Raw genomic sequence first — 27,989 nt, 5'->3', positions numbered from 1 at the left:
CCAGATGACAGAGGGGTGGACAAGGAAGCTAGAAGGAGGAGATGGGTGTGGTGAAGAGAAGCAACAGACAGGGCTGTAGAGGAGAAGTTAAAAGAGGGAAGGAGGATATCACAGGGAGGAAAAGGGAGGAAAGAGGAGCACATTCTTCCAGGTGGGGAGATTACTTTACAGTGAAAACATTTAAGCTGCTTGCACACGTGGCCACCACACACACACACACACTCACACACACATAGTAAATCACTGTTTTTTAAAGCAACGGCTAAATATGTCATAAGGTAATAGTTTCTTTGTTTGCTATATAAAATGATCTTCACCTCTGTAGGACTTAGAGGCCTTTTCACAGAAGGCATTTTAACTTGTCAAAGTAGAACAACACAGTTGTAAATAATTAACAATGGCTGCATTCTATTCAGTTGCAATGATTTTGGTTAGTTATTAGAAACACCTGGGGCTTTTTTCTACTATCACATGTCACAATGTCTCCTGTGAGAAAGGCCTATTGACACAGTCTGTTTCCCAACATAGAGGATAGAGACTGCCCCAGGATACATTTGATGGATCACAAGATTACATCAGGGATAACAAAGAGCCATACAAAGAATCTGTTGTTGTTTATTTTTTAACTTTGTAACTTCTTGCTATGATCTCTGCAGGCCTGTTAAAACCCTTCTGATGAAACATTATATGAACTCACTCTCATGTCCACACTAAGGCCACAACCTTCGCATATTTTTTTACTTAATGGCCATTAGCCCATTTAAACACAAGTGAAGAAGTCACCACAGGTTGATCATTACTGCCACCTAGTGGTTGAATGTTCAATTGACATTTGTAAAAGGGCCTTTCTTAAATTGGTGACACTAAGTTAAGTTTTGTTAGTATTGAAATTCCAGTGACCATAAGTGATTGATTCTGACATCTAACTGTATACTTTAAGTTATACATAGATAGTTTCTCCAGCACAAGTATGTCTACCTTCTGTTGAGTTTTAAAGGAGCTGCATAAATAAATCAGCATCAGAAAGGATTTTATTGCCACAGTAGTTACCCTATGTGGAATTTTCCTTGGTGATTGATGCATGCATACACAAACAAAAATATTGAACATTAAGTTGATTCCTTTCTTGTGATTGAGCAAATGTTTTGCTGCACTGTGGATTTTTTTACTTTTTTTTACTTTTTTTTAAATAACTTTTTGTGACAAAATGTGACTTTGGAAGAAAAAAGTCTGAATGGATCAGAAGTTCAAACAAATTACGAAGGTGCTCTTTAGAATAAAACACAAAGTTCAGAAAGATCTAAGGCAGTCTTCTTTCAAAAAGTTAAAAAGCACTTATTTAGATTTCATGGTGAAATTGTTAGTACATTAACAGAGCTGGGTAGCATCCCCACACATGGTTGTTTGTTTCTCTTTGGAATTCATCTGTGTGAATTGACACAAGTTTTACTCATCTGAATGTTATTCTGATTTCTCATACTCACAAAATTATCTTATTGTTATAATTTGCATGTGATTAATGGACGATCATAATTCACGTTAGTCCACACTTTCACAGTGTACAAATCTTACAAAATCTTATGCCTTTTCAACATTGTGTTGATGCTAGAATGCATTCTTTTTGCACATGGTGATCATACATTTAGTTGATCAACTGTCAGTTTTCATGCATGTAACTAAACCACATGTACTCTTTTTTATATTCTGTTCTTCCAATTGTTATTTGTTGCTACAGTTGCTTAACTTGCCCATTAATGATCTTTTTCTCAAGTTTCGGACCACTGGTTGCTGAGCTCGGTCTTGTGCAATCACAACCCTGAAACTTTTTGCCCCCTTGGCCACTAAGCCTAATTAAGTCTTCTCCTCCCTTTGCCACCGGGTGTACAGCCCTCTGTGCTGCTTTCAAGTTTCATCTATTCATATGAAGCAAATAGGAGGTTGAATATTATCAAAGACCAGCTAAATGTCTTCTTTCACCCCCTCCGTTTGCACTCCTCATAACTGAGAGTCAGGAAACAGCAAGGTGGAGAAAACCTCCTCAAGCTCCAGCTGAAGGTAAGAACTCAACTAACATTGGGTAAATTCAAATCTGATGCCATTCCACCAATATGTGCATCAAACATTTTTGGAACATTTACTGCATTTTCTTTTTTAACACACACATAGGTTTTCTTTTATTTTTTTAGTTGAGCCACAAGTTAATAATTTATTCATAGTAATTTGACCTATGGACTTTTACTGCATGCAGCTTTTACATTTGTAACATTTTACTTCCCTTTGTTTTATGTTAAATCTCTTGAGGATTATTTCATTGATTGCCTCTTTAATTATTCTCATTCTCATGAATCTATATTCACACATAAGCATCAATTTTTTGTTTTTATTTTTAACATAACTAAACTCTGTACTGACAATATCATGAATTTGCCAGCCAGAATGCAAAGTGTCTGCTATGTCCGGTGTGCAAGGAAACTGTGGGCTCCAGCACAAACGTCCCAGATCCTAAATGTGACAAACATACACAGATCCGTACGCCAACTGCTACAAAAAAAGGTTTGCAATATACATTTCACAAGTATTTGGGGGGATATGCAGAATGCAAACTTTGGTTGGGGTAAGAAGATGCATGGTGCAGTGCTCTTATATTCGTATAATCGTGGTGCAAAGGAATTCAATGTTTAACATTATGGAGTTATACGAGAGGAGGGAGAGATGAAGGAGTGTTTTGTGCAGGTCAGATTTCAGGCTGAATTACGTTCCAGGGGTAATGGGGAGTTAAAACAAAATTAAACTAATACTTTACTGAAACACAGACTTGAAGTGCAACTTGAATTAGTTAATTGTAACCAAATTCAACTTAAAGGGATACTCCACCAATCATGACCATGCACGGTTTACTTGTCACAAGGAGTACTATGTGAGAACAGTTGCATCATGTCTTCTGTAGCTCTTCAGGGAGCAATCAAAAAGTCTGAAAAATAACATAAATATGTCATGATGTAGTCATCGATGTTATCTCAGATGGGTGTTGAAATTTGAATTTAAATTTAATACAAATGTCTAACATAAAGTCCGGGTCAAAGTCCACAGTTCTCAACCTTTCCAGTCAGGTGAGAAATTAAACAGGATGGTGTTGCTGAACCTCCTGACCCAGCAGAGGCAACAGTCTCTGTTCATGCATCTTTATGCAATGTTACTGGTATCACCATTTTACAAACAGTAAAATAGGCTACCATGGCCTGGGTTATTTTGAAACAATATTGTGTTATTATTATTATTTTTGTTGTTGTTGTTGTTGTTATTATTATTAGTAGTAGTAATAGTAGTATTGTTATAATTTCATTATATTGTAGGGCAGTAATAGAAGGAGAAGGATATGAGCAATAGTAGCTAGTGGCGTTGGAAAGGGCTCTTATTTTGAAATCCTCCACATACCTTTGTAGTTCTTCCTGGTTCATGAGCAGAGGGAAACTACTCAAACAAGGATCACTTGTGAGTACCGTGTGGTCCATTCCAACTTTTTCCCATAACAGTTCAGAATCCGAACCAGAAAAGTATTTTTTGCCAAGTAAGTAAGACTTATTTGAAATGACCTTGGAGCATACATGAACATATGAAACAATTATATCAATAAACCGTAATTACAGAAACGATTTACATAGCTGTTTAATATTAACAAAACGAGAGCCTGATCTTTATTAATATGTCATTACTGAGAATGGATTTGACTATAGAGGCAAGGCAACTTTATTTATATTGCACATTTCAGCAAAAAGGCAATTTAAAGTGCTTTAAATAAAACATCAAATTAAAACAATTAAATGCATTCATTAAAGGGAATATAAAATAAAAGGGCTATAAGAGAATAGGACAGGTATAAAATAAAAGTTAAAAGAAATGAACAAGCCAATATGTTTCTGTAGGTCATGGATGGGCCGGGGTATTTTGAGACACCATATACTCAACCTCTGTCCCCTCTTTGACTTGGGTTTTATCCCATCAGGTAATGGAGGACAACAAGCCATGGGCTCTGATCTCAGAGGTGGGCGGACAAGGTTACATTGAAGAGGTTACTGATATAATGAAACAACACTTCCAAATCATCTGCCTCAAAGACTTCCTTCAAAACCCTCTGCTGCACGGTCCTAAAATCCAGGCCATGTTTGTGTGGAACGCCCTTCCGGCACCCAAACCTGCGCTGCTCAGTTCCCTTCCCTCACTGAGAGTGGTCGCCAACGGAGGAGTGGGCATCGACCACCTGGATGTGTCGTACATCACCAGTCTGGGAGTGAAGGTGACCAACACACCTGGTGTGGTGAGCGATGCCACTGCTGATATTGCAATGGGTCTGCTTCTGGCATCGGCACGCAATATCGTTGAAGGTAAGTCAAGACCAAAGTCATACATTTTCTTAAAAGGACTGTACAATCTAAAGGAAACCATGTATCCTAAGACTCCCAAGGTCAAAGTTGAACTGAATCCTTACAATTACAAAACTTAGACTTTCAGCTTATTTCACTTATGCGGCTTTGAGAGCAAGTCTAACAAAACAAAAAATGATGTGCTTATACATTTTTTGTTGTAGGAGGCCAGACGAGAGGCAGTATGCTCCTCAATGGGGCATTGGTAATAAAAAACAACCTTTTTTAAGGAAATGACGTGATTTTCCGTAGGTCACCAAATTGCTGTTAACCCCAACACCACGCATAAACAATGCAGGATGGGAGTTGAAGTCACAGGGTCAACTCTAGGAATTATTGGAATGGGACACATTGGCTCCAAAATTGCTCAAAGAGGAAAAGGATTTGACATGAAGATCCTGTATCACAACAGGAGCAGGAGGTAAAAGATTTGTGGGAAAATTGTTCTTTTGATTCATTTAGAAATTTCACATGAAATACAAGCATACTTCCTGAAACTATACCTGTTGTACAGCCAAAAAATATAAAGTTAGGGGAAAAAATGATTTATGATAATTTTGGGATGATATAATATATCAAGATCCAAAAATGGAACAAAAAAGCTTTGCCAATGTCTGTACTCACCACTATAACCAGATATTATAAAGCAATGAATGAATGAGACAGTGGTAATGGTCAGCTTCCTCTTGTCTATGTGCTGTTTAGGACTGTTGAAGATGAGCAGGCGGTGGGTGCGAGTTACCATGACAACATGGATGACCTGCTGAAAGCGTCGGACTTTGTCATGCTGGCGGTGGACCTGACTCCTGAAACCACAGGCCTGATAAGCCACAGAGAGCTGTCCCTCATGAAACCCACAGCTACACTGGTCAACATCAGCAGGGGTGAGGATGAAACATTTCCTAGACTTTACTAATCTTTGTTAAAGAATTAAGAACACTACTGTGACGTTATTCTAAAACTGAATGTTCTGAATGTTTAATGTATTTTTGGACCCTTCATTCCTCAGGTCTGGTTGTGGACCAGGATGCTTTAGTCAAAGCTCTGCAGTCTGGAACAATTCGTGCGGCGGCATTAGACGTGACTCACCCTGAACCTCTACCCAGGTCTCGCCCACACTATCCAATCCCAGTTCATTAAAGGAAGACTGTGTGAACTTTGAAAGAAGAAGATTCTTCCTCTTTGAATTGTTTTTTTGTACCCATGAGCAATAAAACTAAGGAGTTTTGCTACTACAGTCTTTAGATTAAAAATTGATGCGGGTACTTAACATTACTGAGTGAATTCCCAGCAAAAGTTACATAGTCTCGCTTAACTGTACACATATTTACCTTGTCACATCAATAGATCACAGATGAACACAGTATGTAGGCTGCTGGCATACAAGTTTCATACAGATCAATGTCAGTTTCATTCATAAATATAAAATAGGATATAATTGTTTTCATTTTGGGGTCAAGAATGTGTCTTTTTGTATTTCTACTATAAATGATTATGTCACTTGTCTTCAAAGCTGCACTAGGCAGTGTTCTATGGATCAAATATATGAGGAAGATGTCACTTGTCACGAACGTACACCCTGCAGCTCTGTATAGCTCTAAGACGCGTTTAGCATCTTTTAGCTTGTTGTTTTGGTTTTCTGAATTCAACTTCACTCTCATCAGCCATCCAAAGCAGAGTTTAACATTTACCAACACTCAACCAAGTCCCTGCTGGTTCCTTACAACTCCTCTTCTTCATGTCGTGCAGGGATCATCCTCTCCTTGGCCTTCCTAATGTGCTGATCACCCCCCACGTTGGCACCAACACGTACACTACAACAAGAAGAATGGTGCAGAGGATGGTAGAAAATGCTGTTGCTGCACTGAAGGGCCAAACTATTCCCAATGAAGTCAAACCCAAATGACTGTCCTGATAGTACCTCAACTGTCTGTAGTAAAAAAGTGGTTTTCTATTGCAAAATGAAGTTCATTGATTAGCTGTTTGGTCGTTCTGTCTAATAGTCTGCCACAACTACTTTGATAAACATGATGATTTGTTATATTAAGATTAACAAAATGTATCAATTAGCATGATTAATTAGTTAGAAATGACATGATTAGATAAGGATTTTAACGTTAAGTGTACTTTAGTGTAGCATAATAACTTAGTTATACTGAATGACTGTGACAATTAAATACAAAGTATACGTATGCTGCACCAACAAAAAAAAGAAATATAATAGAGTTTCCTCAAATTTTGCAACTTGCACACTCGACCTTCATGACCCCTACCAGATGTAAAATAAAGCACAACATGCTTGCAAATGTTGACATTCTTTTAGATCTTACAAATATGAAATACATTTACTGCAAAAGTTGTTAAACTGACAGATATTGGCAATCACCAAGTTGTACATGATATTTAAGGAAGGGGAGTTGCCGATCTCTACTGCGCAACAAATCTTTGTGGAGCTGCAGTTTGACCGTTAATATGCCTGATTGTAATTCAAACTCATATTTATCCTAAAGGAGATACATAGACCGATAAAAACAGATTGTTACATCCGTTACAGACCTGTACTAAATATATTTTTTTCAGAAATTAACCCTCACAGATATATTTTACTCAGGCATTCACAGGAGGCCCTAAAGTCGCTCAATCATCAACAATCGACGCCGAGTCAGAAGGTCCTCGCAAGCAGGCATGAAAATAGAAGCGAAAACTTTGTGGACAATATTGTATAATTAGATTTAAATCTCTTACTCGGTACCTGTTTGGCTCTGTGTGTCCAGCAGCTAAACGGCACCATGTTTATCTCCTCGCAAAACTCACCGCCCTCCTTCAAAGATTTCACCCTCGTCATGGTGAGTGACACATCTGGAGTTTGTGGTTTCACTTTGACAGAGGCAAATATTTAGCTACAATTAATTTAGGCTTCCCTGTACAATGTGTGTCATTAAAGAGTCCGTGCTCACGCCTTGTAGTTTTATTTTAGACGTAAAGTCTTACCGGAAAAATATCCGGCTCAGTTTTGCTAGTGCCAGTTTGCTGTACTCACTCTTATTGGATGGGATGGGCCATTGTCATAATTACATTAAAGAAAGCGGAAACCGCCAAAGGATTATTATAAAAATACGGATTCCTTAAAATATGGTACAGTTTTTGTTATTTTATGGGATCAGAGTCAAGTCCAAGTCATGTCAGTTTTATTTACATGTATAGCCCTGAATCAAAGGTTAGCAATCTAAAAGCAACAATACCACACTGTTAGAATACCCAATCACATGAATGAAAGTCCTGCATAGTAAAAGTTAAAGTACGAGCATATCAAAAGTACTCCATGCATATAAATGGCCCTTGTCACTGTTATACTGTCAAATGTTATATCACTAGATTATTATTACTCATGTATTTACAATTATATTAATCACCATTTAGCTTTTTATACAGAGCTGCAATTCGTTACTAAACCTTGAAATGCAGCACGAAAAAGAATGAAATCAATTGCTACTTTTTATTCTCCCCACTAGCCAGCAGTGGCTGTCGGTAATGTGGGCCAGCTGGCTGTGGACCTCATTGTGTCCACTCTCAACATGAGCAGAGTTGGCTACATACACACAGACTGTCTCATTCCCATGACTGGAAACAACCCTTACGCCAACTGCAAAGAAGATGCTGAGGAGCTGCACACCCCTGCAGAAGGTACCATCTAAGTAAATGTGCCAATTACATCTGTGAAGTATGTTCTCTATTAAACCAGCACTGAGGGCCTAATACTATCTTTAGTTGGTCTGTGAAAGTACAGTTTGCTAATCTGCATGTGTAGCCAAAAACTCTAATCTGTACTGAAACTTATTAGTGTTAAATGTGTTGTACTGTTTGACAAACAGGCCATGCCTACTGTCTTTGTCTTCTGGTCCGGTTGTCTTATTGTGTTACTCTACATTCTCCCAAAGTCATTGGTTGTCAGAGACTAAAATGAACACTGAATGGTGCTTCTTTACCGAATAGACCAAAACAGGGTCTCAGTGGGTGTCGGCACACTATGAATAAATTGTGAGATAAAGTGTCAGGAGTGTAATTTGGCACTGCGCTGAAGTTAAAAGAAACCCGACACATAAAAAAACTAACCCACAATGAATCTGTTGACCTTTTCTCATCAACAGTTTACACAGCAACAGAACTGAAGATGGCAGTTCTTCAAATCAGGGCGCCAATTATTCAGGTAAATCCACAGTCTGTTGCATAGCGGCTTGAGGTTATTCTTCATCTTTTGTGACCTAAGTGAGTGGTTTTTTTTTAGTTTGAGGCCTACGTTTTCAATTGTATAATCTAGTTTTTTTTAAAGCTGAGATATGTTTTAAGAGAACATGAACTACATATTTATGCATGTATGATGATGATGTAGTTTGTGTTTCCATGGACTTAGAATGGTGTGAGTGTATTTGGTGTATTTGTGGCTCTAACCTTTGTTTTAATTGCAGACAAAATCCAAAAAGTTCCGTCAGTTGCTTGTGTCTTGGATCAAAGCCAGCGGGTTCTCCAGGACTGTAGTTCTGTCCAGCAGCCACGCCTACCAGAGGGACGACCAGCAGCTGCAGGGGTACTTTCAACCAACGGACTTCACATCATCGCTGCATTTCTTTGCCTTTGCCGTTTACAGTGATCTCTGCTAACATGTGTGTGTCCGTGTTAGCACTCCTTTGAGGTACCTGGTCACTCCGTCCCTGCTGAAGGAGAGTGCGGATGCTTTGAAGGAGCTCGGTTGGAAGGAGATGGAGCGAGTGTCGGCCTTCCCAGGGTTGTCAGACGCCAACACGGAGCCACGCCTCTACATCCCCGGAGGAGGCATAACCAAAGGACTTTACACCGACAGGTACCAAGAGAGCTGCATCTGCCTGTTTCACGATTTGAGGTCTGTTACTTCATACAGACCTCAAATCATGATTTATCTGAAAGTACACAAAGATACATTTTAGATGGATTATTTGTGTGCCTGTTTTTATTTATTTTTAATGTTAAAATTGAAGCTAATTTTAGAGGTTCTAAGAAGAAGTCAATGAGTCAGGAGTCATGGTTCTGTATATCTAACCAAATACAGCAACTAACTGAATATTGAGCCGGTTATGTTGCATCCTGATATAATTTACTCATTAAATGCAGTCATAATTGTTCACCAGCTGTGTGTGTGTGTGGGTGTGTGGGTGTGTGGGTGTGTGTGTGTGTGTGTGTGTGTGTGTGTGAGAGCATGTGAAGTGTTGCCATGTGACAACTGTTGACCATGTCAACATTCTATCTCATAATAACAAGATAATCAGTCATAATTATGAAAAAGTTGCCCTTCTGTACAATTCTAACATACTGCTACTGGATAATGTCAAAACACACTTTCTCTATTACAATTTTTTTTTTAAATTCATCATGCTGAAGCCACCCTGTAATAGGTTTCGCTCAGGGGTGTTTTATTGTGTTTGACCATGTGTGCTGGATGTTGTGTTTCAGCTGTGCAGAGGATCTCCCTCTGGCTGTGCTGCTGCTCTTCTGTTCAGAAGGCGACAACATCCCAGACGCCTTCACGCTGGTCAACCACCTCAACAACTGGCTTCATCTGCTGGAAAATCCTGTAAGTGTACACACTTGAGCAGACAGCCGTACATACACAGTTAGGTTACAGAGCTACTTATACTTTTCAGTACAGTAAGAAAAAACTTTCAGAGACTTTAAACTCATTTAAGAAAAGTATTCTGTCATGGTGGACAACATGCTTAGTTTGTTTCAGAACTCACCAAATACTATAATGTGTGATTTACGACTATTACTTTCTAATCAGGGTTTTGTCTGATTCACGTTTCAGAGCCAAACGCCCAACAAATGGAAGATCCCAACTTCCTGGAGTCTTCTTTTTGGCAGCGGTATCCCTCCAGCGCTGTTCTGATACACACACATTTAGTTTTTGCTATTTCAGCTCATAATTAAGAACTAGGAACTGCAGCAAAGTCTTATATATGTATTATATTGAGTTTACTTGGTCTGGATCTAAAACTTAGTTTTAGTCCCACTCCTTTATTTAGATAACCTTTAAATGTACACAACATTACGTCATGTACAGGAATTGACCCAAACTTGCACATCTGGAATAATATTTTCTTGTAATGCAGCATTTAAATTTTTTTTTCCTTCCCAGTGAAGCATTGAGTCCAGTGTGAATTTATCTAATGATTAAGAGTTTGATTATGTTACTCATACCGGACCCTGCCCGCCTAACAGAAAGTAGTTGGCCAGGTGCCATTCTGTATTCCTGGCAGTCCCGCCTCTCTGTAATTTGATTCCTTTCTACAAACATGTTACAACAACTTCCTAGTGGTAACAAGGCGGCACTCTGATTAATATGTTGACTTTGTAAAGCTGTTCTGCCAAGTTTGTGGTTTTCCTTTATGTCTGCATCATTATTTTGGGTGGTTTCTGTGTAGCATTGCTTGTGGGAAAATAATTTTCTACAATTGCAAGTGAGAATCATAAAATGAAGACTTGGCTCTGAAAGACCATGCTTTAAAATATTACTAATATCTGCTTAGAAACAGGTCATTTCTAAGGTATTTCTAGAGGAATAGTTTGAAATTTAGTGAAATACACCTATCAACTCTGACAGAGAGGTAAGTTATATTAAATGTTAAGTTATGTGTCCTTTAATTATGAGATACCTTGGCCAACAAAATGTCATAAATCAAAACAATTTGTTAATTTACTTAATTTAACCTTGCTTTACTGTTGGACATACAAGAGTTATTCATGGACCTCAGAGTTAATGTTTGCGTTGCTAGACAAAGCACTCTGTTAACATGAAGACTGGAAACGGCTTAACATAGAAAAATTAAATAGTATTTCAACGGGGCCAAACAAGTTGCTGTTTTTTTTTTTTAATGGTTGTTTCTTAGCTTTAAGCAGTTGCCAGGCAACCAGTGGAAGTAACTGCTTTTAGCAAAGAAAAAGTTCAACACGTAACCATCCATAAAAAGGCAACTTGTCTTTTTTTTTTTTTCTCTCTGTTAGTTTTTTTCCAGTCTTTATGAAGCTAGGCTAATCAGCTGCTAGCTCTAGTCTCATATCAAAAAGACTTATTATTAATCTTCTCACCCAAAGTTTCTCAAAACTGGTGCTTAAAGTTACATTTTTGTATATAAAAGTACAAGGTGATGCTTCTGACAAATCAACAATCATTTGTGGACTGACAGCTTGTTACGTAAACTAGATAATACCAGTTTTATTTGTAGATTACAATCTAGGAGAAAGAGAAATTTAAGACATTTTCATTTCAAAAGGAGAACAAGTCATCAAATTAGGTTTCTACCGTATTCAAATCTGTAACATTGTCGTTTATCATTTTTTCACAAGCAAAAATATGTCTTTACACACATCTTTTTAAAAAGAACACTATGTACATCATGGATACATTACATGCCACTGAAATTCTCATGTGGGGGAGGCAGTGCTTTTCCTTTAACTGACCCCCATTACTGTGAAAAACTTCAAGTAATCTCTTATAAAAAATAGAACATTTAGTTTTGCCTCTGAAAAAAGGTTTTCTAAAAATACACATATGAACAGCATTACAATTTGGCAATGCATAGCCCCTAGTATCAGTCTTAATTTCATAAATGCAAAAGAGCATAATATAATGACAAAGCTGCAAATAATAATATTAAAGCAACAAAAGAAAATTCTGACTCCAGAAGCAGCGCAGGCCGTGGTTGAGGTGTGACCAGGGTTGAAAGCGCTGGTGTGTTCGGCTTTTCAAATGTGCGGTCTTCAAAGAATGTCGAAGTGTCTGCTGTAAACAGTTTAGAGAGCTTTAGGTGACATGGAAAAGCTGTGAGGTGGAGGACTGAGGAGTGACATGCTGCTAATGGAGAAAGAAGAGGGAGATGTGCGGTGGCTGAATAATGTTTCAGGGCAAGGACAACAGAAAGCGACAAAGACAGGAGAGCTGGCTGTTGGAGGTGGAGGTGGAGGTGAGGGAGAGTGGTTTGGAGTCAAGGAAGAAGGACACCGAGGTTGGGAAAAATCTTGAGGTCCCTGCCGATGTTGGCTTTTCTGCCAGAGCTGTAGTTGCATGGCTGCAGGTCAAGGTGGTTAGCAGTCGCTGGTTTTTGCCCTGTTACAAGACACAAAGTATTTAAAGAGGTTGAACTCAAAACACTATTTTCTACTAATGTTGAGTGTCAGTGAAGCTCACATTTCATTACTAAAGATATTGTCTTCAGCCTGACTAAAACTTGAACTAAAACAACAGAGAGCAGAAATCTAAAGGTTTGCTTAGCATTTAGCAGGCGCTGTGGCATGCTCCAATATCTTGGATCACTGTGATCACACCAACATTAGACTGAGTGAAAATACAGTGAAAGCAGCATCATGTAAGCAACATGTCCCACTGTAATCAGATGTTCTTAGCTGTAACATTTAGAAGAAAATGTCCATTTAGTAATTGCAGAGCATTAGAACGTGATTAGACGTTATCTGTGAGCTAAACTGAGACTCATCCCTGTGTGACGTAGATGGGTTTTGAAAATAAGAGTCCGAAACAATTAGTCAATTAATCGATTAGTTGGTGAACAGAACAACTTTCATCAATTAGGTCCATTATCAAGCAGAAATGACAAATATTCTCCAGTTTATTTTGTTATTGTCTCTTTTTTTAAATATTGTTGTTGAATATATTTGGGTTGGGTTTGATGTTAGTTGGACAAGAAATACTTTTTAAAGAAGTAATCTTGGGCTGTCTGAATTTCAGATGAGGCAGAAATATTACATTTAACGTGTAAAAAGAACCCAATTGTTACAGGATGAATATCAACAGAGGTGAAAGTATTTAGCTTGATAACAAAACAGCAGCACCTTTATCTGCAAAGCAGCCTCTTAGTGAGGGGAAACTTTTAGTGGTTGTTTATTGTAATCGTGTTTTACACAAATGTGCTCAATAACCTTTGACAAGAACAGACCGAAAAAAGAAGAAAAAAGCCACCAAATTTGAATCTATGATGCACAGCATAAATTAGCACCTTGCATTATTCCAACTCAACCTGACATTGTAGACCACAAATGTACATGCCGGCTATGTTGCTCACCCCCCCCCTCCCAACACACACACCATGCTCGAGTGCAGCCAAAATTAACACAACTCCAAACCACAGGAGCAAATAATGAAGCCAAGAGCAAAACCTCAACAGAAAACAAAAACACAGCAGACACCAAGTGCACACACACCTCCGTGTACTCTTTTTTTTAAAGGCTGTGGGTAAACCTCGTCCTCTAAATGTGCTCTTCGTGGTTGTTGTTGCTGTCTCAGAGGGGGGTAAATATACACTGCCCCCCACTGGACAGGCCAGCTCTTGTCATGTGCAGCAAATGCAGCCCAAACTGTCCGAGAAGAACCACAACAGCAGAGTAAGATCTCATCAGAAATGGTGCAGTTTGGGCCGAGTTACTGGAACAACACTGACATGTCACACAACAAAGGAAGGCTTCTGAGAAATGACTTAGTGAGCCAGTTTTGGAGGTGCACAGTCATCAGAAATGGGTGCTTCATCAGGACTAACCGTCCCGCCTTTATGAGAACATGAAGTAGATGTCAGCTAGCTACACTGGTGACTTAGGATGTTGAAAGAGAGAGAGAGAGAGGGAAAAAAGAAATTTAGAAAGGCTCGGCTTTGTATGAGGTCTAGTTCCTCTATAAGGAGGTTTAGTCATGTACTGGGAGATCCTGTCTGGATGTCCTCTGTTAGGATGAAAGAAATTAAGCTAAAAACTGCTATCTTTTCTTCTTTGGCATCTCTTTTACATCACAAGAGTTGTAGAGTAAAAATGCTGCCTTACTTAGGTCCCATGGCATGAAAATTTCACTTTGATGTTTTTTTTAACATTAAAGGAGAATTCCGGTCAATTTCACCATATAGATCTGTTGTTTGGAAATTTGGTCAGTAGCAAGAAAAATGAAAACAATCGTTGCTGTCTAGCACCCAACAGGCTTAAAACAGGGCAAGTTTAAAATGTGTTTTAAGCCTCTAAACATGTTCAAAATGCCATTACAAGTGCCTACCCATGTGCAGTGATTCCTTCCAAGGGAACACAGCAAATATGACAGAAAGGCATAAAAGTTGTGGTAATTAATACTTCTGTTTATTTCCTGTTTTCCGGTGAAGTCCACACTAGTCAATTGTCAAACTCATACAATCCAATATTCCAAAATGTTTTTTTTCTGCAAAAAAAAACAACAAACGATTTGCTGTTGTCATGTCCTTAGTATTGACTATGTAGAAACAGGCTGTAACCTGACACCACAGTGGAGCCAGCAGAGCAGAGTTGGGCTGCAGAAGGTCAAAAGTTCAAGAGACCATTGTTGCTTAATTACCTGTGATAGCTCTTGAACTGCAGCTCTCCTGGCTCCACTGTGGTGTCAAGTTACAGCCTGTTTCTACATCACTGCGCCTGAGTAGGCACTTTTATCACATTTTGAACATGTTTAGAGGCTTAAAACACATTTAAAACTTGCCCTGTTTAAGCCTATTGGGTGCTAACTCTAGCAGGAGGATAACACGGTGTAGGCACCACCAAATGTTTAAATTTTTCTCTCTACTGACAGCACTCCAAATTTCCAAACAACAGAGCTACGTGTTGAAATTGACCGGGATTCTCCATTAATATGAGTTCCCCCAGCCTGCCTATGCTGCCCCAGTGGCTAGAAATGGCAATAGGTCTAAACCTAGCCCTGGGTATCCTGCTCTGCCTTTGAGAAAATGAAAGCTCAGATGGGCCAATCTGGAATCTTGCCGCTTATGAGGTCATAAGGATCAAGGTTACCTCCCCTTTCTCTGATTTGGCCGCCCAGAGGATTTGGCCCACTCATGAGAGAGAGACATCATGGCTTTCAAACGAGCAAAGTGGCAGTTGGTCGAGGCCACACCCCCACTCTCTCCTCCCCAGTAGCTACAGACTCAGAAATGGCACATACTAAGGAAAGCTCATTGTGAGACTGGTTCTAGTGGCTCTAATTCTGCACCAAGGCTAAATTTGGGGAAAGAGACTTCAGATATGGTATAAAGGCACCTCTAAGGTCTATATAAAAGCATCCAAAGAGCATCATGGGACATGGGTCATGGGACGTTTAAAGGAAAACTAGAAAACTGGGAAGCGTGCAAAATGATGATGACACTGCTGATTATTTACATCTCCAGTTATGGAACAACATTATATATGGATTGTATCAGCAGTTGCTCTTTTTGTTAACACACATGGTAGAGTCTGTTTTGTTTAATACATACATGTCTGTATATCACACTTGGCAGATTAAATTACAGCATGTAATTAATACAAAAATGGCATAGTGATGGTGATTGATAAATCATTGTGGAAGGCGGTTTTGGCCAAAAGATATAATCACCTTTTTCTCTTCTTCTCTGAGTCGTTTGTCCTAGGCTTGCTTTGGGGTATCTTGGCTGTGCCTGATTTGGAAATGCTGTCTTCTCTGCGTCGTTTGCTGTGTAAAAAGAAGGGGAAATGGGTAAACAGCTGTCTGTCCAGTATAAAAAAAAATAAAAAAAAGCCCCCAAAAAATCCCCAATGACCAAATCAAAACATTGACCGAACATGACCAAGAGCCAGACTAAGGGTACTCACTGTGTCGTGCTGCCGTCCAGCTCCTGTTCCTTGCAAGGAGACTGTGCTGGTACTTTGTCTTCCAGTCTATAGTCTCCTCCCTCCTCCAGCTGACCTCCCCGTTGGCTGCCGTTGAATCGTTCTGTCGGACACCTGGCCTGAGGCTGAGTTGAGGGGGGAGACTCCGACGTCGGCTCCTGATCTTCCCTGGACAACTCCCGCCACCGGTTCTTAACGCACAGAAAATTTGAAGATAGTTGACGTTTTTTTTCTGCTGATGCAATAAATAAATAAAAGCCAAATAATTTGAGAAGGATATAATTCAGACAAAATGCAAATTGTGTGTGCAAAGCAGGAAACAATACCATTTTGCCACAGACTAAAATGGCCTACAATTGGGCATTTTGTTGTCAAATTATACGAAGGAATGATGTTTTTGTCAAAAATATCCAGCATGTGACAAAGAATCTAGCTTCCAATGAAAACTAATAGCCTTTTTGTTGTTCTTTATGCAAGATCAAGATGGCTCCATGCCAAAAGCACATTCAAACTGCGGCTTGATGTTCACAAATCACTTCTCTGTCAAGCATTCAGGAAACTGGCTTGAACAAAATGCTATTGTTTATTACGTCTGACATTCTTGACAAAAGTCAATAGGCCAAGTTATGTCCCTCTACGAGTGCCAAAAGAAAAAGAGAGGGAGAGAAAAAGAGAAAGATTTATTTTTAGTCTCAAAGTTTCAGCCTTTGATGGCGAGAACAATTTCTATAGTCAGGATTTGTTAAAAGGAACTCTTAAATTATGAAGAAAAGTTACTGGTCCTTGTAGAGACAAATGGGTGAACAGAATTGAGATACGGCGAAAAAATAAATTTCACATTTCCCGGCCAATGGTTTTCCAGTGTGGGCTTAAAACAATGAAATCAATTCAATTAAATGTCACTAATGTTTTTAATTGCATTAATTAAACAGCAGTTTCTACTTGTGTCACTGTTTCCCTTTAATTTCAAAAGGGGGGACAGTCGGCTTCTGATACTGGGTGTAAGTGATACTTTTTCATTTAATAAAACATTTGGGGTGTAATTTTGTGTCTCTCGTGCTTCCACACGCATACAAATGCTGCTTAGAGTGAGGTACAGGTTTGTCCTCTGTCATTAGTCTCCGGGTGAGCTGTTCAGAATCTGCACAGCTTTCTACGACACTAGCCAAAACCAGGTGGCTAACCGTAGGATGCTAGCGCCAGCTTGTTCTCAACGGCAAAACACTGCTACAACACACACTAGTTCACCAAAATCTCCAAAGGAACTACTTCCATGTCCCTGTTCTGCAGGTATTCAACAAGTGTGCCCTCCTTTAGAAGAAGTCTCCCAGCTAATGCTGCCTTGTACTGACCAAAATTGGAGAAAGCGTTATCTAGCTGATGTGATCGTACCTAGCTACCGCGCCTGTGTGACTCCCAACAAAGAAAGTAAAGAAGTGAGATGTCTCACTCTGTAGCTAAAACAGAGACCCAAATACACAGGGTGAAAAGAGGAGCTGCAGAAATGTGCAGTACAACAAAAATATGATGTTTTATTAAAATGAAACCATGTAAACCTATTCTGGTACAACCTCAAAATACAATTATGAGCCTGAAAATGAGCATAATATGGGCACTTTAAGACTCAAATTGCAGGAAGTGTTTCTTTCTTTCTATACAATTCCATAAAGCTCATTTATCAACAAGATGTGCCCGGAGGCCTGGCCAGAGAAGTCTACTGATATGTTGGGAGATCTCCAGTAACCTTGTTTCACCTACCTCCTGCCAGTCAATAATGGTCTAATGGAATCGACTTGTTCTCAATCAGCTGCATTACAACAATTAACTGATGCAAACCACAATCAAATACGTTTAGTAGAAACTCCAAATGATACTCTCTTGTAAATAATCATTTAGACTGGAATATGTTTTGAATTTGAAATATTGTTTAGAATGGGACTCGCATGCCACATGTTCCCCTTACTTAAAAGCATGTGACCAGGCTGACCCTCTGCCATTCTTTTCTATTTTTCTCTACAGCCAAAGTCCCAATTGAAAAGATGCCTGCAGAAACTCACAAGTTGACATAGTACAGTCTCTGTTTGGACCATAGGGATAAAAAGGGAAATAAGAGTATCTGTGTTTACAAGCAAATAAGATAAAATGGAGAGGAAAAAGTCCTTAGTGTACTGAGTGATAGAATTGGTCACGGTGTGTGTGTGTGGTGCAGTTACCTGTACAGAAGAGTCTCCCATGATGCACTTGGATCCTTCGAGGACAGCCATGAAGGAGAAGCGCAGCTGGTCAGGGGTCTGGATCAGGCCCATGCGATACTTCCTCATGTCCAACAAGATGCTTTTGATGTCCACCGATGAGGGGTCTTTTCTCTTGGCCATCTGGACAGGACAGCAACGTAAACTACTGTAGTTTATCTAAGCAGGATGAACCCCGTTCTCTCGATATCTGCTGACTAATTTGTCGCTTGTGTTTGGGAAGGAACATTTTCAGGGTGACACATTGTTACACATCTCCAGTCTGTGACAGTGGGTATAATGCAATAGTTTTGGGATCACATGCTGTGATTCAGCTTTTGAAGTACTTTTTATTTTTTGATCTGGCTTATCTTCCTCCACATCATCATGTTTTCATGTGTTTCCCAGCATGCCAAGAGAACAACGTTGCATTTTAGCCAAGTACATAACCACATTTAAGCTTTATGTTTGAGTTGTTTTTCTTCAGGTTTTTACACATTCTGAAGCAGGTATCAATCAGAAAATGGGTTTATTTAAAATGTAAATAATAAACACAGAATGACAGAATAAAAAGGGGTCTGTCTTTGCTCTGCACAAATGTCTAAATGACTAATCAAACCACTGTAGTAAAGGACAAACAGGCAAATCTTTCTGCTTAGTCAGAACATGGAAACACTGACACAAACTATGAGGCAGGACTTACCAGAACCACACACGTATCGACTAATGAAAACGTCCCTGAGCGTCCGATTCCAGCGCTGCAGTGGACCACAGCCGGCCCGTGTTCTACCCCCAACGCTCCCGACTCCCGCACTTTGAAGAGGAAGTTTAGGAAGGATGCCGGGGACTCTGGGACACCAAAATCAGGCCACGTGGTGTAATGAAAGTGGCAGATCGCTCTCTTCTCTCCTGTCTGTGAGAGAAGCAAACAGAAGCCCTTATTAGCAGGTACAAAACTTATATTAATGTGCGCCTGTCAGTGCTGATTTTGATCAGTTCTGTCTGAGGTGGCATTGAGCTATTTCGGTAGCGTTTGAGAGTTGAACTGAACAAACATTTTCTACAGTTAAGAAATCAGGTTCTGAACAATTGCCACAAAAACAGCAACTCAAGCCCTGTTTGTACTTCTTCCTCATGCATTTTGTTCAATCAGCTTGGAAGTTCCTTTGTAGTTGTTGAAATTTTGCATTTAGAAAATGCAGGTTCATTTTTAATATAGAAAAACATAAAAACAGGCGGAAAATGGATTGCAGAAATTCATAACATTAAAGTTCGGATCAAATTCAGATTTAAAAACATTGTTGTACAAGCATGTGCTTTGTATTTTACAAACAGAAATTGCTCTGCTGCATAATCTACAGCTTTTTTGCCTTTTCAACAACACCTACACACTGCAAATACTTTGGTGTGTGGGAGCATCAAACTCTAATTACTATGTCTAAAAGTCTATGAAAACATAAAAGAATGAGCTTTAATGATAAACAAGGATGTTTTCAGTTCAAATACAGGGCCATGTGAGGCGTCTTAATGTGAAACCCTTGAACCATTTCAGTTCTCCTTTGAAACCTTTAACTAGGAATGCCCCTTGTTGTAAGTAAATCTCCGGCCTACACTAAGATTCTGCAGCTCCAAAACTCTGGTGGTGTAGTAAGACTTGGTGTCTTCTGACAGCAGCGTGACCAAAAAACGTGTGTCTCTGAAGGTCATCTCCCTCTCTTCAGCTGTAGGCCAGTACTGGGCACACTTTTCCTGTCACACAAGGAGAAAGGAGACAAGCATGGTCAGAGATATCAAATAGGTTGGACTTCTGACAAAGAAATACACCTGACGAAAAGCAGATGCTAGCTGAGTGGCCTTGAGACAAAGCAGTTGACGACTAACAAGAGGGCAGTTTGAGCCTTGGCTTTGAGAGTAAAGCTGGAGAATAAATTAAATAATGCTGATAAACATCCTCAGTGTCTCCTCTCTCCCCACACATACCTACGAATTTACCTAGTCACACTCACATAATACAGTTTCCCACATGCACAGACACATACACAAATACAAAACTATGAGACGTTGCTTTCCCATCAACGTAAACAACAAGAACAGATCTCACCTTTTTTTTGTGACACACCAAATATATTCTATTACAGTTAGAGCCCGACCGATATATCAGCAGGCCGATATTAAACATTTCCGAAACTAATGATATTTATAAAAGCCATTTGGCTAGATTTGCTATATTTTTTCAGTTTTTCACTTGTGTTACTTTTGAGTATTTGAAACTTTGTGACCACAGTCCTTACACCACAACACAAACTTAGGCAATGCATTTGAAACAGATTTCATCCTAACATTTGAATAAATACACCTATTTAAGCTGTTATTTTACTTCCCTCCTCTTTTTATGTATTTTTTTCTCTTCCTTTTTTCTTTTGTAAAGCACTTTGAGCTGTATTTCCTGTATGAAATGTGCAAAATAAGTTTATTATTATTCAGTTTCAATTCAATTTTATTCAAAGTGTCAAATCACATCAGACATTATTTCATGGCCACTTTACAGATAACGTAGGACCCAACAGTTCTCCCCATGCGCATGCATTTGGTGCGACAGCGGCGAAGAATAACTTGGATCTTATCATTGTTATTATTATACGCTCTATATTTCTTCTCAGCATCTAGTATTTTATTAGTAATCCCCTGTTTGGGATAAGTCTGTTATGTAACCTCTCCTCTGCAGGATTGGAGAGCTGGCCTACACGAAAGATCCTTGATAAAATCTGTGAACTAGGTACTCTTTATCTTCTATTTCCAAGAAAACAGTGAGTGAATCTCATGACCCAATCAGATCCACTCCAGCTGCTATACTGAGAAACAGAAAGATCCCAGCTGCTCTATGTCGAGAGTGTTAGTGTGTGTTTATTTAATTGGCACATCACAAGGTCACTGGATTTAAAAAGGTTGGGCTGCATCTCAGCTCCTCTTAGACATCTGGGGACATGCTGTCAAAACACGGAATTCTTGTTATCCTGCTGACAGGAGACTGAAGCGTCACAATGGAGCATTTAAACAGAATTCAAAATGAATCAAACAAGTGGCATCATTTATTTCACACTGTGAGCCGACTGCTTACTTTAACAAAGTATGTGTGTTGCTGGGGATAGAGTAGTCAGTATATAAGTAGTCTTTCTGTGGTCTGTTTAGTATCTGTCTGTGGGTGTTAGAGATGTTGAACCAGATCCAACGGCTATGTTCGGACTGCAGACCTTATGCTCAATTCCTATTCATTGCCAGATCTGATTATTTTTGACTGAATGTTCACTTTTATTATTTTATTTTATGTGGCCCGCATCAGACTCAAGAACTGGGCACCGCCTGGAAGTGCGACAATGGTCGCTTTAAATTGATGTCAGAGTCGCACGAATTCCAATCCGACTGTCTAGACCAATAAATCCGACCTGGAAAAGATCGGATACCATGTGACCTGGGTTGTTCACACTGTCATGAATGTAACCAGTGAGGCCCTTTTATTATTATATTGTGTACTTACTGAGCCTTTCTCTATGACCCTGTTAAGCATTATGACCGCCTTGGTCTTCTGCTCCCAGATCATGAGCCAAAAGTGGCCACAGGTGTTCCTGAGGGGGCCCTGTTGGCAACACACACACACACACACTTTGATCAGTTACACGACAGCAGGAGGAAATCATTTGCAATGGAAATGTGTATCATCTTTCAGGCATGAATGAACCTTGAATACATTAGGCTAAGAATTGTCTTAATTCATGAGATAACTGTGCAACTAACAAGTGTTCATTTGAAGGTTAAGCCTGCTAAAGGTTATAATGTGGTTAAGATGTGAAAACTGCGCTCTGTGCGGTGCAATATCTTGTATCTTGAAATGTCAACCGCCTGAAATAATATCGAATAGATAACATACACAGGCATAGACAAGTCTTTGCTTTGTTTGCTTTTCTTTTCATGACTAAATTCAAATATGTCAGTAACAGGATTAAAAGGATGATCCTTCATGTAGAGTAACACACTGTTTGATGCCATGTAAATTAGAATTCAACTAACTTAAGGGTCAATGATATTAATTAGTGGTGATATAATTTCAGAATAAACCGCTACAATTTTGTTTAAGGTCCCACTATTTCAGGATACAAAATTAATTGGACAGAAGCAAGCATTACTTCAAATGTTTGTCTTTTCTCATGTTTTTTTTATTGTGCAACAAGAAACCTGATCATTCATTTCAGACCATCTCTGTCTAAACAGTGTTGCGATACATTAGAATGCCTTAGCAAACCACAGATGAATTCATATTTCAGTCTAGTCAGGTAAAAATGAGCAAGCTTTCGGTGGCTTTAAATTACTTTAGCAGTGGTGAACAATAATCAGTTTTATCAGCCCAGATTTAGTTTCCTGTGGTCATGCTAATGTATGACAGCGTCTTATGAGTGGCAGTTTGTGGATGTTAGGATGTCGGTTTGGTGTCTTTTGAGTGGTGAGCTGATACTGGCAAATACTGACATGTGACGTGTGTGTGTGTGTGCAAGGCTTGATAAACCAGATGAGCATGTGTGGATGAGGTACAGAGATGATGACAGAGATTCATTGAGAAATTTGAGAAAACCCGAGGTCGTGGCTTTAAGCGGAAACCAACGCTACACTACAGACGAGCTAAAGAGAAACACTGGGAGAAAGACTGTTCCGACTCAAAAAACGTTGCTTTCCTGTTTTCCCACAAGCCCTTTGTAAATACTCCTTCATAAAACAACTTGATTGTACACAACTAGAAAACTCTGGGGCTGGCCATTGCCCGGAGAGTTGACACTGGAGCAGAAACCGAGGAAGCTGTTGGCTGGGGGTACGGGTGCAGGGGCTAGCTGCCGTTTTCCACCCGAGACGCTGTGCAGCTCTGGGTGGGTCGAGCTCGACACTGCACAACCACTTTAGATTTAGGGAGGACCTAAACTCAGGTTTAATGTTCAAGTTTAACGTGACAAATAGGGACAAGACAGTGGGATTAGTGTTACCGGCTGAGTTAACATTTAGCAGCGGTGTTTTGTTGTTTAGCAAGCCTGGTTAGCTTAACCCCTAACACTAGCAAGAAAAAACAAATCACATTAAAAAGTTATGAGGTTATTTGTGTTTCTTTTATGAAAGGAATAACTTTGAGCTCAGGCAGGAGAAGAGGACAGAATCTTAGCAGCGGACTTTTGTCTTCATCTTTCTCCTGTTTTGTTGAAGTGATTTGGGTAGCGCAGAACGTAAGCTAAAACTATTCTGTAGCTTGCTAAACTGTCATCGGTTTTACTGCCTCTAAATCTTCAATAAGTGTCCTGCTACGGTGTGGAAATTTAGCCCGTGTTACTATGTGACATATGAGATAGATATTATCGCCTTGATAATATTACGGTTGCTGTGTTTCTTATTGCATAGCTGATAGATGTGCTGATTGTTAACTATTACTTGTGCAGCCACATGTTGACATTCAGGTTGTGTTAGAACAATTTGTTAGCAACATGCAATTGCCGGTAAACAGACTAGCCTGTGGAGCCACATGCTTAGCAATTACAGGTGTATTACACTTTTTGCTCCTTTATGGACATATCCTTTGTGCTGTAATAGATGTGCCTTATTCTCAGTTTGTGTTACTGAGCAATATGTTACATTTATGTTAATTGTTACAGAGAAACGAATGTAATTCTTAGCATTGTTTCTTGTTATATGCTGGTGGCTATAACATTTAGTTTGGTAAATAATGTTTATAGTAAGTCAAATTATTGTTTGCTTATATTTCAGAACCACATCCAACTTCAGGTCTAACGTCAAATACTACTTTCTAGTTAACTTCATGTAGGAGTTGTAAATAAATCTTCCTCCCAAAGTTAGACATCTCTGGTTCAAGCTCTTACAGGACACCCTACAGCGGGCCAGGTTTCAATAGTTTTTACAAGCCTATAGCCTACATTTTTGTACTATAATAAACACAACAACAACAATTTCAGCTTGTGTAGGCCTATCAGTGCTTTCTTTCTATTTTGAAAATCTTCCGAAAACCATGATAATTAGTTAAATTTTCATACCATTACATTCCTACATGTACTCTTAAAATGTCATTACTGTAAGTTGGAGAGTTGAGGAAATTTCTCACAGCAACATCCTTTGAAAAAAAATAATACTAAATATAACACTGTCAAGACCAGAATTTCCCTGCCTCTTAACTAACATTAATGATAAGGTTGTAATAATAGAAATGTATGCCTCATTGTTTTACTAGAATAAAAAGCCTTGGACTTGCCTGAGTCAATATGTAACTTCTCTGGGCCTCCTCCATGACTACCAGACTTGCATTGATGTAGTCGTTTTCTGCGTTCTCCAGCTTCACCCGACTGTGATCAACTGTAGGCAGCGAGAGAGAACAGAATTTCGGGAAAAGTTGTAAATTGACAGACATTGTAAGAGGTTTGGAGAAACGTCACAGTGTAAGCAGTTTGGACTTTCCGACAATGTTTACATACATGGACTGACATCTCTGTATCTGTTTCGGTTGCGATTCTCTGGATACTTTGCCACTTTGTAGGAGCATTCGTGGGATTGATTCCTTATTTCCTGAAGACAAGCGAAAGATGCACAGTAACGGTTATAACATCACATTTTATGGCACACTGACAGGGGCTCAATTCCAACTCTACAGTTTGCCCAAAAACACTGAACACCTGGTCCTACTTGTATAAAAGTGATGTATAGAAGTCGAACAACGAGTGACTAGCTATAAAATGTAGCTAATCACACTGAGCTTCAACCACATGTAAAAGCTTATAATAATGACTGAGCTAACGGTAACATAGCTACGTTAACATATTAAAGTGCATCAGTGTGTATAGGCAAAAGATTTCTTTTTAAAACATGGACACAAAAACAAACGTATGAAGGAAGTTGGTGATACATAACAGGTTTAAATATCGAACAGGCGAGCCGAACTGTTAGCTTGCTAGATTAATGCGCGCTTGAAGTACTGTCTATGTTAGCTTTATGCTAACTATGCTAACAGACTTACTAGGTAAAGCTTTTGCCACCGGCCCTCTGAATCTATGGCTTCAAACTCCTGGTCCATTTTCACAGTGGCAATGCCAGTGTATTGTAATCTAGGTACTATAATTAGCTGTCCGACTGACTACCTCATTACTTTATTCAAGCTGGAGAAGCTTTTGATCAAAGGATTATTACTTCCCTACGCTATCGAGCTCTCGCTAGGTGTTTGTCCGTCGTCTCTCTGGTGGTGCAGCAGTTGACATCTGAACAAGTGACATGTGCGCATGCGCCGCCAGAGGTCCTCTAGTAGCTGTCAAAAACAAACGCAGCAAAGATAGTCAGTGAACCCACGAGATGCCAAACATCTTGATCTACAGCACACCTTTTGAGAATACATTCATATAATTGAATATAATACGTATGTACATTTTTTATTATATTACAAATAAACATGTGCCATTTGGAAAATTATATAATTTGGAAATTATTTTTGTGGGAAGAACGTTGTTGAATTAAATATGACAGTATTTGTTAGGATTTTCATGTTTGATTTTTATTAACTTGTTAACTTTTAGACCTAGTTGTTCAGATTTAGAATTATTTGTTTATTTATTATTTATGAATTATTTATTATGTCACAGCTAATTGTTCAGCAATCTGTTATCTTTCTTCCACTTACTTCTGTTCTTGTGCCAAGTTAATAATAAACAGAGATGAGAAGATTAAAGATTAAAGATTCAAGGTTTCTTTATTGTCATACCACAAAATGACGTGCAAAGTTCAAGGGAAGTTGGGAAAACAGTCTGTGGCCAGGGTGAGCGGGGTCCTTGATGATGCTCTTTGCATTGGACAGGCATCTTTTTGGGCCAGCCCCTGAATGGTCGACAGAGTATAGTCCCGATAGTCCTCTCAGCCATCCTCACCACTCTGCCCAGTGCCTCTCTCTCTTTACACTTCCCAAACCGGGGAGGAGGAGGTGTGCCGGTCCCAGGGCAGGTTGTCAGCCTTGTGACCCCCTCCCCCCCCCCAGGAACTTTGTGTGTTTTACAATCTCCACAGCAATCCCATTGATGTGGATCGGGGCCTGTTTTAACGTGTCTGCAACATTAAGACACCTGATGTGATAATCCCCCCCAACACACACACACACACACACACACACACACACACACACAAACACACACTCACATACACTTTGAATGGGCATGTTGAAAACCCACCAAAACTAAAGAAACGTGATATGCTAAATGACAAGTAATGCAGGCCATCTAGCCGTAAAGATGGCAACTTACATGTGACACACAATACAGCCTACATCATGTGAGCTATAAGAATAGTTACAATTATCAAAATAGCTTACATAACCTTTGTTTTTGCAATGTTGTCAAACTGTTGGGAACACTGTTTCCACTAAATGTCAAAGTCTCTGAGGGGGAATTAAGAACGGTCGGCGTCATCATCAGATAGAGTATTCTGTGAGAACTGATTAGGCTACACATGGCCACACAAGATAGAAAAACACGAGATGAACATAATGGTCTCTTTCAAACTAGCATACTGACAAATATCAAGCCTCGAGGCACTCTGACATATGTTTAAAGACACACAAGCATCATAAACTAAAGGAGGAAGTTTTACTTTGTGTGTTTTCTTAAAGTATGAAGGAGTCTGTGGGTGAGCAATGAGAGACTGAGAGAGCAGAAAGCACAGACTGTGTTTGTATTGGGGGTGGGGGGGAATGCTCAATCAAGTTGGGAACACGCCTACGCTCTATGCTCACAATAAAGCGGCTTCTTGAAAAACAAAATAATACAAAATAAGGCTGCTTCCTACCAGTTAAACCATTAGATGTTATGGTTAATACTTGCCTAATTGTTCAAGTTATAGTCAGGGATAAGTTAAAATTTGGGATAAAAGTACAATGTTTCTAGATGAAGCTGGGATAAATCTCTATAGGGAGTAAATCTCGCATTTGCAATGTTCCTCCTAAGTGACAAAAACAAATAGTGTGTGAGAATGTACTAATGTCCCTACGTGATGGTAGGAACATGCAGAATAGATGATGGGTGTATGGCAAAAATACTCTACAATGGTCAGCGGATGGCAGCATTTCCACTGCTAGGTAACACAGACTGGTAAGTGCAACGTGTCAAGTTAACAGCTGCCATCAGGAAAAGATGTTCCGATTGAAAAATGTAGCCTACAAATAAGAACAGACAAATCTTGGGGGAAATCGAAAGTTTTAGATTTTACAGAATGACAGTGGAGTGTCTTATTTCACACATGCCTTTAAGAAGATTTAGAAGTTTGTAAGTATTATTACCTTTCACTTTTATTTAACTACATTTTAAAGAGTTACTTTTTGCAATGTTATTAACAAATAGCAGATGACTTCTTACTCATAGTGCCAGGTTCAATTCCTGTAAAATAATCCAGCAACACTGTCTCTAATCAGCACTTGTTTACTGGTTCCACTTATTATTTATTCGTCATTCATCATTCTCATTCTCTATTTTAGAGCTGGTCATACGGTTAGTACTGTTCATATTGTAATATAATATTTATATAATAACATAATACTATTTATTCTACCACCCTTTGCACTATACTTCATAATTAAAATAATAATAATAATAAT

General features: G+C 39.2%; 3 protein-coding genes across 10 annotated transcripts; 2 read left to right on the top strand and 1 right to left on the bottom strand.

The window, feature by feature from the left end:
* Positions 1 to 1,871: 1,871 nt before the first annotated feature.
* On the top strand, positions 1,872 to 6,667 carry LOC117957002 (probable 2-ketogluconate reductase). Of its 5 annotated transcripts, none has more exons than XM_034892497.1 (7): positions 1,872 to 2,055; positions 2,436 to 2,553; positions 4,004 to 4,382; positions 4,674 to 4,842; positions 5,127 to 5,305; positions 5,431 to 5,527; positions 6,171 to 6,667. In XM_034892497.1, the coding sequence occupies exons 2-7, from the start codon at positions 2,437 to 2,439 to the stop codon at positions 6,325 to 6,327; spliced, it is 1,098 nt and encodes a 365-aa protein (XP_034748388.1). In that variant the 5' UTR covers positions 1,872 to 2,055; position 2,436; the 3' UTR covers positions 6,328 to 6,667. The 5 variants fall into 5 exon arrangements, with proteins under 5 accessions (XP_034748388.1, XP_034748387.1, XP_034748390.1 ...); XM_034892496.1 differs by having other exon boundaries at positions 2,432 to 2,553; XM_034892499.1 differs by lacking the exon at positions 2,436 to 2,553.
* A 354-nt stretch (positions 6,668 to 7,021) lies between these two features.
* On the top strand, positions 7,022 to 10,823 carry psmg2 (proteasome (prosome, macropain) assembly chaperone 2). 2 transcript variants are annotated; one of them, XM_034892502.1, is made up of 7 exons: positions 7,022 to 7,267; positions 7,934 to 8,105; positions 8,570 to 8,628; positions 8,888 to 9,006; positions 9,100 to 9,279; positions 9,906 to 10,026; positions 10,258 to 10,823. In XM_034892502.1, the coding sequence occupies exons 1-7, from the start codon at positions 7,211 to 7,213 to the stop codon at positions 10,336 to 10,338; spliced, it is 789 nt and encodes a 262-aa protein (XP_034748393.1). In that variant the 5' UTR covers positions 7,022 to 7,210; the 3' UTR covers positions 10,339 to 10,823. The 2 variants fall into 2 exon arrangements, with proteins under 2 accessions (XP_034748393.1, XP_034748394.1); XM_034892503.1 differs by having other exon boundaries at positions 9,906 to 10,065; positions 10,258 to 10,397.
* Positions 10,824 to 11,643: 820 nt separating this feature from the next.
* On the bottom strand, positions 11,644 to 25,639 carry ptpn2b (protein tyrosine phosphatase non-receptor type 2b). Of its 3 annotated transcripts, none has more exons than XM_034892169.1 (10): positions 25,377 to 25,639; positions 24,838 to 24,928; positions 24,618 to 24,718; positions 21,858 to 21,956; positions 19,934 to 20,071; positions 19,026 to 19,235; positions 18,305 to 18,466; positions 16,074 to 16,282; positions 15,838 to 15,933; positions 11,644 to 12,555 (listed from the first exon to the last, which is right to left on the bottom strand). In XM_034892169.1, the coding sequence occupies exons 1-10, from the start codon at positions 25,431 to 25,433 to the stop codon at positions 12,534 to 12,536; spliced, it is 1,185 nt and encodes a 394-aa protein (XP_034748060.1). In that variant the 5' UTR covers positions 25,434 to 25,639; the 3' UTR covers positions 11,644 to 12,533. The 3 variants fall into 3 exon arrangements, with proteins under 3 accessions (XP_034748060.1, XP_034748061.1, XP_034748059.1); XM_034892170.1 differs by having other exon boundaries at positions 11,644 to 12,231; XM_034892168.1 differs by lacking the exon at positions 11,644 to 12,555 and adding an exon at positions 13,536 to 13,817.
* Between the last annotated feature and the right edge of the window lie 2,350 nt (positions 25,640 to 27,989).

The sequence above is a fragment of the Etheostoma cragini genome, chromosome 14, assembly GCF_013103735.1.
Source record: "Etheostoma cragini isolate CJK2018 chromosome 14, CSU_Ecrag_1.0, whole genome shotgun sequence".
Lineage (NCBI taxonomy): Eukaryota > Metazoa > Chordata > Actinopteri > Perciformes > Percidae > Etheostoma > Etheostoma cragini.
The sequence above is the reverse complement of the archived record's forward strand: the minus strand, read 5'-3'. Positions and strand labels throughout refer to the sequence as shown.

Coding starts and splice junctions, on each gene's coding strand:
- LOC117957002 (XM_034892497.1), top strand. CDS start 2,437: ATGCAAAGTGTCTGCTATGTCCGGTGTGCAAGGAAACTGTGGGCTCCA. Junction 2,554..4,003: donor GCCAACTGCTACAAAAAAAG/GTTTGCAATATA, acceptor TTATCCCATCAG/GTAATGGAGGACAACAAGCC. Junction 4,383..4,673: donor GGCACGCAATATCGTTGAAG/GTAAGTCAAGAC, acceptor GATTTTCCGTAG/GTCACCAAATTGCTGTTAAC.
- psmg2 (XM_034892502.1), top strand. CDS start 7,211: ATGTTTATCTCCTCGCAAAACTCACCGCCCTCCTTCAAAGATTTCACC. Junction 8,106..8,569: donor GCTGCACACCCCTGCAGAAG/GTACCATCTAAG, acceptor TCTCATCAACAG/TTTACACAGCAACAGAACTG. Junction 9,280..9,905: donor AAAGGACTTTACACCGACAG/GTACCAAGAGAG, acceptor GTTGTGTTTCAG/CTGTGCAGAGGATCTCCCTC.
- ptpn2b (XM_034892168.1), bottom strand. CDS start 25,433: ATGGACCAGGAGTTTGAAGCCATAGATTCAGAGGGCCGGTGGCAAAAG. Junction 24,929..25,376: donor GGTGGCAAAAGCTTTACCTA/GTAAGTCTGTTA, acceptor GCTTGTCTTCAG/GAAATAAGGAATCAATCCCA. Junction 18,467..19,025: donor TCGATACGTGTGTGGTTCTG/GTAAGTCCTGCC, acceptor TGTCCTGTCCAG/ATGGCCAAGAGAAAAGACCC.